General features: G+C 41.0%; 1 protein-coding gene across 4 annotated transcripts in view; it reads left to right on the top strand.

Moving 5' to 3' along the window:
- mdm1 (Mdm1 nuclear protein) overlaps positions 1–9,325 on the top strand; it is a 28,168-nt gene extending 18,843 nt beyond the window's left edge. For 3 of the 4 annotated variants that reach the window (XM_084049475.1, XM_084049477.1, XM_084049474.1), the window contains 6 exons: positions 257–454; positions 2,172–2,254; positions 3,332–3,426; positions 3,896–4,112; positions 4,417–4,464; positions 6,250–7,526. In XM_084049475.1, the coding sequence (XP_083905601.1) occupies positions 257–454; positions 2,172–2,254; positions 3,332–3,426; positions 3,896–4,112; positions 4,417–4,464; positions 6,250–6,359 (751 nt within the window). In that variant the 3' untranslated portion in view covers positions 6,360–7,526. Of the gene's footprint in view, positions 1–256; positions 455–2,171; positions 2,255–3,331; positions 3,427–3,895; positions 4,113–4,416; positions 4,465–6,249; positions 7,527–8,243 lie in introns of those variants that run through there. The other variant, XM_084049476.1, reaches the window with a different exon arrangement.
- The last annotated feature ends 757 nt before the right edge of the window (positions 9,326–10,082 follow it).

Genomic DNA, 10,082 nt, shown 5'->3' with positions numbered 1-10,082 from the left:
GGACCTCTAGTACAGCTGGTTTTATATCCTACCAGGACCTCTAGTATACTGCTGGTTTTATATCCTACCAGGACCTCTAGTACTGCTGGTTTTATATCCTACCAGGACCTCTAGTACTGCTAGTTTGATATCCTACCAGGACCTCTAGTACTACTGGTTTTATATCCTACCAGGACCTCTAGTACTGTCAGTGGCTGGTTAGTGTGTCAAATTCACTGTGTGTCTGTCTGTCTGTCTGTCTGTCTGTCTGTTAAAGGGTTAGCAGCAGTTCCGGTGTTTCTAGCAAGAGTGGGTCCGGAGACAAGTCACACACACGCACTGACAAGAACACACAGCACAAACACACACAGCAACACACACACAGCGACAAACACACACAAAGCAACACGGCCGTGTGTCCTGGACCGCCTGTCTCCAGACGCCTGGCCTGGGGAGAGATGGAGCCGACAGATGAGTATGTTGAAACCTTCATCACTATCATATCAGAAACCTCTTATCTCCATGTTTTAACTTTTTATGCTTTTTGAGCGGTGTAGCCGCTCCTATAAGTGGGGTTGGGACACCTCATTAGTACACCCTTCGCTGTACTGTGATTGGCTCATACTAGCACACCCCTCTACATTAGTACACCCCTAGCTGTACTGTGATTGGCTGACTCTATTGGCTGACTCTATTCAGCACTGTGATTGGCTAGCGAGACACATGATGAAATTAATAACCTTTAAATAGGACTATGCACTTTAAAAAAACACTTTTTTTTTTAAGTGAGCTTGCTTCCATCACTGTGATGACCACACCGCTCACTTCACACTGGGTGTGAATTTTTTGTTTTGTTTTGTAAATTAGTGCCCTACTTCATACTATAGGGTCAAACAAAAAATTGCAGATCTACAAGCTCAAAATGCGTCACGATGTTTGTCCAACCTGGGAACCAAATGTATTAGTCACAAGCTCTTGTTAATCCTTTCGTTCGATATTATAAAATCACACACACTTAACACCACTTTCCCTTAAAACAGAATAAAAAAATAGCCAAAAGTGTAAATCTACAAGCTCACAACACATTGCAAGCTTGTAGATCGGCTATTTTTGCTACTTTTGTGTGACACGGTAGTATGACGAAGTAGGGCATTCATTTACGGGCATTGACCCATTAAGACCTGGAACGCATCTCTGTCATTTTAGATTTCTTTGGTTATTCAAAAATAGCAGATCTACAAGCTCAAAGTGCGGCACTGAGTGCCGCGCCATGAGCTTGTAGATCTGCATTTTTTTTTTAAAATCGTGAACATTTGTGCAAATCTTTAAATATATATATTTTAAAGCGAACATTTGTAAAATATTTTTTTCCAGCGACCCCTCCAGAAGCAAAGATTTGAGTTACAAATGTTTGCTATAAAAAAATATATATTCAAAGATTTTCAGGATTTTTCAAAAATAGCAGATCTACAAGCTCATAGTGCGGCACTCGGTGCTGCGCACTCGGTGCTGCGCTATGAGAGCTTGTATATCTGCTACATACAATGTTTGTCCAACCTGGGAACCTCGCCCCTGTCGGGTGATAAGAAGGCTTGTTAGCTCTCATGCATTGAAGGAGGCATGAGCTCGGCTCTGGGCTCTCCTTAGGCTGGCAGAGGGAGTGTAGCGCCCAGGATTACTTAGATAATTGGCACTGGGGGAAAAAAAATGGGGTTGCAAAAACGTGGGATTAAAAAAAATAAAATAAAAAAGACCCACCTTTTCACTGTAGAGGACTCTTCACTTGTTTTGCGTCACGATGTGCCACGTTTTGAGCTTGTAGATCTGCTATTTTTAGGATTATAATGTCCTCATAATGTCCAAACAGTTTTGGACATTATGAGTTTTCCACCCAACAACAATGTCTTCCTGTCTTCACAACAGCCAGATTAACATCATCAATACGTCTTCATCACAGTCATATGTAGATTATGACAGCTAATCGATATTAGATCATTTGATAAAACATAATCGATTAATAATTAATCCTTACTTTGGGGCATGAAAATCGTCATCATGATGACTAAATAAATTGTTGACATAAACAACAATTCAATAATCACTGTCATTAGTGTTGTTCAAATATTTCTTGGAATATCATTACTAATCTCCTGATGCAATGTGCGTGTGTGTGTGTGTGTGTGTGTGTGTAGAAAAGAGGGAAGGTTACCTACTCCCACACTGAAGGTCCGACCAGTTCAGAGAACTCATCACGACCGAACCACCCCTGCCACTGGTACACACACACACGCACACGCACACGCACACGCACACGTCGGACTTTGGCGTTAATTATAGCGTCAGCGTTTTGATGCCATCTTGGAAGAGTTTGCATCATTTTAATCACAATACCTGTACCTTTTAAAATGTTATATAGCCTGCCTAGGTAGGTGACACACACACACTTGTGTACACAAAAAAAAACGTCCCGCGGGAGGGATGGCGGATTGTTAACAGGTTTGACTCACCTTTTCACTGTAGAGGCCTCATAGGTTCTGTGTGTGTGTGTGTGTGTGTGTGTGTGTGTGTGTGTGTGTGTGTGTGTGTGTGTGTGTGTGTGTGTGTGTGTGTGTGTGTGTGTGTGTGTGTGTGTGTGTGTGTGTGTGTGTGTGTGTGTGTGTGTGTGTGTGTGTGTGTGTGTGTGTGTGTGTGTGTGGTTTCTACTCCCTCCTGTTGTGACTGACTGACAGTGTGACTGAGTTCTTGTTGTCCTAGTCCAGTCTTCTTTGTCTTGTCCCATGTTTTTCTCTTGTCTCATTCTAATAACTGGATGGGGGGGGCACTACAAAACCCTCCCAGCCCACCAGTGGGCCCCGCTGTCATACAGTAGACCGTATACATCTCACCTGTTGCTGTGGGGTTGCATGTTATTGTCACAACATTGAAATAATATTGTACATGTACATTAAAGGGATAGTTCACCCAAAAATGACTTTTTCTATCAATTACACACCCCATGAAGCCTTGAATTCATGGAGATTTCTTTGTTTTTGTCGCATTCCTAAGACAATAATTTGATGACCGGCAGTGGCTCCGGTAGGAGACACAAGCATTTCTCCGTCGGTCATCAAATTATTGGCTTGGGAATTCGACAAAAACAAAAAAATCCCCTTAAAGGCTCTATGGGGTGTGTAACTGATAGAAAATAAGAAATATTTTGGGTGAACTATACCCTTAACTTAACAGAGATAATGCTTATGTTTGGAGTTTGTTTTGCTTGACTTCCACTCACATGAAAACCAAACTGAAACCAAACCTGAGTCAAACAGTTGAACAGGAATTAGTACATGTAGTTTGTTTGTGTGTGGCATAGGGGGCGCTATCCTGGTGTCTCCTCCTAAACAGACGGGGGCAACTGACCCCCCCATCGAAAAACCTCAGTCGCCTTTCAAACACATGGGCTTACAGGTAACACACACACACACACACACACACACACACACACACACACACACACACACACACACACACACACACACACACACACACACACACACACACACACACACACACACACACACACACACACACACACACTCGGAGGCAAATATACTCCACTACAATTATTTGAAAACTTTAGTTACTTTGTAGATTTTTATTATTATTACAAAACATACATTAACCACTATGATACATTTCAGCCATTTGAAAATAGCAGATCTACAAGCTCATTGTCAATGTGTCGCCATGCGACGCATTGTCAGCTTGTACATCTGCTACTTAAATACAGTACTTGAGTAAATGTACTAAGTTTCTTTCCTGAAGAAACTGGTTATTACACTGTATGCATTGCATGATGTGACCAACCCAGTTTATAATGTGAAATTACAACTAATTTATAAAATATTAATAATAATTCTTACCGCGTCGTTTTCAGCAAACGGGCGTTGCTGCAGGAATGGCCACCGTGGACCCCCTCCCTCTTAGAGAGGAGGGGGCGTGGCTAGAGGACAGCCCCACCCCTAAGCCCTCGACTCGCTCCACCCCGAACCGTAAATCCAGCTCTAAACCAATGAAGGTGAAGCAGGGCCCTCCGGTCCCGCCCCCTCACGGAATCCGAGGAACCCTGAGAGACCCCGAGTTCCAACATAATGGTAAATAATATTAATACTAACACCAACATCTTCTCCTTCTTCTTTCTGTTATAGTTCATTTTGCTCATCTGTCAGTAGACCTGAGTGAGGTCAATGCCAAATGGAAACCAAATGAACAATTAAAGGGAGCCTCTGCACACTCAAAAACTGCAAACTGTGCAAAATCAGATTTCTTTATTTTGTATATCTATGTATAACAAGCTTTTCGGAGGTGTGAAATCAATGTCTAACATCTGTACTATCCTCCTCTCCTCTCCTCTCCTCTCCTCTCCTCTCCTCTCCTCTCCTCTCCTCTCCTCTCTAGGGGAGTTAGGTTGCAGGATACCAGGAGCAGGATGTGGATCAGATGAAGGTATCTGTGTTCCATCTAGTTAACGTTATAAATGCTTATACTACCTCCAGTACTGCTGGTTTTATATCCTACCAGGACCTCTAGTACTGCTGGTTTTATATCCTACCAGGACCTCTAGTACTGCTGGTTTTATATCCTACCAGGACCTCTAGTACTGCTGGTTTTATATCCTACCAGGACCTCTAGTACTGCTGGTTTTATATCCTACCAGGACCTCTAGTACTGCTGGTTTTATATCCTACCAGGACCTCTAGTACTGCTGGTTTTATATCCTACCAGGACCTCTAGTACTGCTGGTTTTATATCCTACCAGGACCTCTAGTACAGTTGGTTTTATATCCTACCAGGACCTCTAGTACTGCTGGTTTTATATCCTACCAGGACCTCTAGTACTGCTGGTTTTATATCTTGCCAGGATTACAATATGGTTTTATATTATTATATTTTTTAAAGGTACCACAGGGCCGGAGTAAGATTTAATTGACAGATTTTTACTTTAACTCTTTCATTCCCACGGTTCTATAAAAGATCGCGCTGCTCTCTGTCACCCGACCGATCACTTTCACTCTTAACTCACACGGATACGGAAATAACGTCATCCGAAGATTTCCGCCACTTCCTGTTTATTGGTTTCCTGGAAATGGTTATATCTTGAGTTGCCTTGTTTTGCCCTGGATCTGGCGAGACACCGTAGTTTCAACGTGGTCTAACAAAAGACGGGACAGCTCCGGTTATATTTTGTTATCTCTGGACGACGAACAGTGATCCCCTTTGTGTATACCAACGGTCTGACAAGTGATCATATATATAAATGTTCTGTGGCCAGGTGGGGAGGTGGGAAATACGTGCGTTTTTTAAGGCTGTTTTCAGCGTGCCTGCGACATGGAAAGGCACCTCGCGGTTGATTTCTTTTCCTCTGGGGAACGGCATCGGATACTGTTTGTGTTTACACATGATCCGATGATAGATCATGTTGGATCTAAATGTTCTGTGACCAGTTTAAAAGTATTAATGTATATACTCTGGCAGTGAAAGAGTTAACACATTGTGTGCCATAGGTTTATTAAAATAGGGTACATCTAGTGCCAGCATATCTTCCATCCACTTACGCTGATATGTTTCATGCTGTAGAAGCCCCGACGAGGAAGTGCATGTAAACAAAGCCTGCGTGCGAGACGGTGGAGGGTCCCGACTAACGCCTGGAACAAACAACAAAAAAGAAATGGAGATATTAAGCTTTTAGTCAAGGAGTGGAGTGAGCTTTTAGTCAAGGAGTTTAGTCATTGGAACGGCCGATCGGAAGCATTTTTGACATGGATCCACATCCGGCCTCTCCTTCTTAGAGACTCCTTGGATCAGTGCCGGTGCTAGGTAATTTGGCGCCCTAGGCAATATTTTTCCTGGCGCCCCCCCGCCCCCCCGCACCGCCACCGTTTTCTGCCACAGCGCCACCTAGATTCTGAAAAAAAAAAAAAAAAAAAAAAAAAAAAGTTTTTTTGCGCCCCCCCCCTAGTGGCGCCCTAGGCAACTGCCTACTCTGCCTAATAGGGCGCGCCGGCTCTGCCTTGGATGATCCCAAAGTATCGTTAGAGTGCCCCACGTGGGAAAAATATATTACAAAAAAAAATGGGCCAAAAACGGTCTGGACCGTTTATGGCACTCAATGTGTTGTCTCACAAATTTAAATTTCAGTACTTATTTAATGAATTACATCACAAAATAAAACATTACTAATTCACATCGTTCCTTTTCTTTTCTCTTCCCGTCTTTCCTTCCTTTGACCAGATGACCGCTTTTCTGTGTTGTCATGGCGATCGGCTGCGTCCTGCTCGGAGGCCTCGGAGGTGTTGGAGCGCACGCAGAGGAGACGAGACAAGTTCTGGGGCAAGAAATGACCTTAACCCTGGCTGCACTGTTTTCAACACTGTAAATATGCTTTTTTTTCATTCAGATTTAACCCATTAAGACCGGGAAAGCATCCGTTTGTCATTTTTAGATTTCTTTGGATATTAGAAAATAGCAGATAATACAAGCTTGTAAATCTATTTTTTTTAAATCGTGAAAATGTGTGAAAATCTTTGAATATATATTTTTTTATTTTTGTTATAACATTTTAACTCAAATCTTTGCTTCTGGGGGATTCTACAAATGTCTTCTAAATCCTAACAGTTTAAAAATAAACATATGTTGCTATAATAGTGGTTCTCAAACTTTTTCATGTGAAGAACCCCCAAAATATCTATTTGGCCGTGGACCCCCATCTCAAAACATGTTGTTCCAGGGACCCCCCCCAGAAGCAAAGATTTTAGTTAAAAATGTTCGCTTTAAAAAAACAAATATGTATATATTCAAAGATTTGCACACATTTTCATTTTTTTTCTAAAATACCAGATCTACAAGCTAATCATAATTGGCTGTATGATTGGCAGACCTGAACAACCCTGCACAGGAGCAGTATGATGCACTGCTGGTGACTAATCTTGTCCCAATGTACCCCGAGTTCAAAAAGATCTGGGGTTACTTCCATTCTACCTTGTTGAAGAAGTATGCCTCTCAGTATAATGGGGTGAATGTAGTGACCCGTCTTTGACTATAACTATGATGGACAGTATGACTCTCCAGAACAGATACAGCGGCACCGAGTGCCACGCTATGAGCTTGTATATCTGCTATTTTTGAATAGCCAAAGAAATCTAAAAATGACACACTCCCGTGACAACTAAGACGTTCCCGACAGTCCGAGCTTTCTCAGCCCATTTTACAGTGTAGACTAGAGCACCGACACTCAGCAGAGCTTGCACTAAAACTAATAAAGCCTAATACAGCACCGTCTTGAAATCACAGACATGTAGAGTTGCCGAATGAGCATGCTGGATTTTAAAATAACATGTTTTGGGTGATGTGATCAGGACATTCAGGGAGGTAGAGTCAACGTCGCACCATAGTGTGTTGTGACCTTATAGATGTGCTATTTTCACTATTTTTGATATTTTTGGAAAAGATTTTGTTTAGTTTTTAAAAAAATCTGAAATTGTTTTAATTTATTTTTTACTTAAAAATTACTTATTACTTAAAAAAAATGTTTTGGGGAAAATAAATTAAAATAAATAATGGTAGGAATTAGGAAACCTAAAAACTATGGGATATTTAGTACCTGTGATGCATAAAAATGCGTCCGCGACCCCAAAAAATGGACCATGACACCATTGTTTGGGAAACACTGTGTATACTCTGTATAAAAAACAGATTGGTCATTATAAACCAATATGTTCCCAGCATCTGAGCTGGATTTAACTATATGGAATGTATTTTTTAAACTAATAACCGTCACTACATTTAACTTGAATTTACGACGGTTAAACTACATGCAATCAGATTTCAAACTAATAACGTCACTACATTTAACTTGAACTTAAGACGGTTAAACTACATGCAATCAGATTTCAAACTAATAACTGTCACTACATTTAACTTGAGTTTAAGACGGTTAAACTACATGCAATCAGATTTCAAACTAATAACTGTCATTACGTTTAACTTGAATTTAAGACGGTTAAACTACATGCAATCAGATTTCAAACTAATAACTGTCACTACGTTTAACTTGAATTGAAGACGGTTAATAGTTGTGGTGAAATGTTCCTCATTACCTCATCCTGTGCTGTTATCATGGTGACAGCTTCCTTCCACGTTGTCGTCATGGGAATTAGGTGCATGTGTGGGTTTTGGGTGCTGAGTAATAATGTAACCTTAAGTCCTTTGATGTGATGACTTCAAAGGAAATGTAGAAGAACATGATGTGGTTGTCGTCTCGCCCCTTGGGTCAGCAAAGCTTGCGGAGTAAGTTGCAACCTCTACTCCAATGACCTGCTGAAATGTTCTTGTTTCACTGTTTCAAACGTTGTCCTGTGCTATTTATTTCACAGCCTAAAACAGCCAAAAACCATGTCAATGAGCGTTTGAGCAACACTTTAATGGCGACGATGTATTGTAGCTGCCCACGCTTGGTGTGATGTTTTGTAGCTTTGTCACCGCTAGTCAACATTACATTAGTCAGTGGTGGAAAAAGTACTCAATTTTTTTACTTAAGTAAAAGTATCAATACTGCACTATAGACATATTCTGTTACAAGTAAAAGTCCGGAATTCAATATGTACTTGAGTAAAAGTACAAAAGTATTGGCATCAAAATGTACTTAAAGTACCAAAAGTAAAGGTACTGATAATGCAGAATGTCCCATTTCAAGTTTTCATATGTATAAAAAAAGATGCTCACGATGCGACGCTTTGTGAGCTTGTAGATCAGCTATTTTCAAATGACCTAAATATATAGAGGGCTGAAGTGGTTAATATATGTTTTGTAATAATCAAAATCTACAAAGTAACTAGTAACTAAAGTTTTCAAATAGATGCAGTGGAGTAAAAGTACAATATTTGCATCCGAGATGTAGTGGAGTAGAAGTTGAAGTATTGGAAATTAGAAATACTCAAGTAAAGTACAAATACCTCAAAATTGTTTGCCAGTACAGTACAGTACTTAAGTAAATGTATTTTGTTACTTTCCACCACTGGCAATTGTGATTACATTTTCTGTGTGTGTGCGTGTGTGATATCCAGATATTTTTTAGGAATTATTATTTTTGAAATGCAAATGTGTGTTTAAAAATGTCTGTATAGATCATCTAGATCATCTAATTTTGTATGAGAAACGTTTTTGGTGTGTAGTTCCTGTAATATAGCTGATATAGGCTATCATGAAGCTATCAGGTTAAACATGTACAGTAGTTATTTTTGAGTACCATAAGGGACACAAGGCTGTAACTTTATGGTGTGATGTTCTTTAAATTGATAAACTTTTTATAGCTGACCAAATGATCAGATATTTTATTTTTGTAAAATTATTCACAGCACATGCACTCTGCTCATGTATTATGAATGAATTCATTAGTTGTGGTAATAAAAACATGAAATGAAATTGCTCAGATGTCGTTTGTGTGTGTGTGTGTGTGTGTGTGTGTGTGTGTGTGTGTGTGTGTGTGTGTGTGTGTGTGTGTGTGTGTGTGTGTGTGTGTGTGTGTGTGTGTGTGTGTGTGTGTGTGTGTGTGTGTGTGATCCTCAGGGACGTGCACAGATAGACTCTAGGTGGTGCTAGAGTGCACCTGCCCTTTGCCCTCTTGACCAGAAGTGACCTTTTTTCAGTTTACAGCAGGGGTCTTCAACAGGGTAATTAACGATTCTGTCCCTATCGGTACATAACTCGAACGGCACCGAGTCGGCTCTAGCGGACTTCGCAACGTTTGGCACGGCGTTTCGCCTGCGGTTCGCTCGGCGGTGCCTCTCGTTGCTCAAGTCCACTAGAGACGGCGCGCCTCCGTCGTTGTAACTGTTGTTTTTTTTGCCAAACTAGAACTACTGCTGTAGTCTGTTCTCACCAAGTGGGCCGAGCGGTCTGCTTCGCTGGGTGCCACAAAAACTATGCCTAAACCTAACCTTAATTTTAGATAAATAAGCAGTGCCGGGTTTCGGGATTCAATCCTGAGGATTGGAAATGTAATGCTTAACGGTGCACGCCACGGGAGCATCTGGTATTGCTGCTCATGTGATGTCGCCAAGTTAGTA

This window comes from Gymnoscopelus microlampas (assembly GCF_963454915.1).
Source record: "Gymnoscopelus microlampas genome assembly, chromosome: 23".
Taxonomy (NCBI): domain Eukaryota; kingdom Metazoa; phylum Chordata; class Actinopteri; order Myctophiformes; family Myctophidae; genus Gymnoscopelus; species Gymnoscopelus microlampas.
Note: the sequence above shows the minus strand (reverse complement) of the source record. Positions and strands in the feature narration are given on the sequence as shown.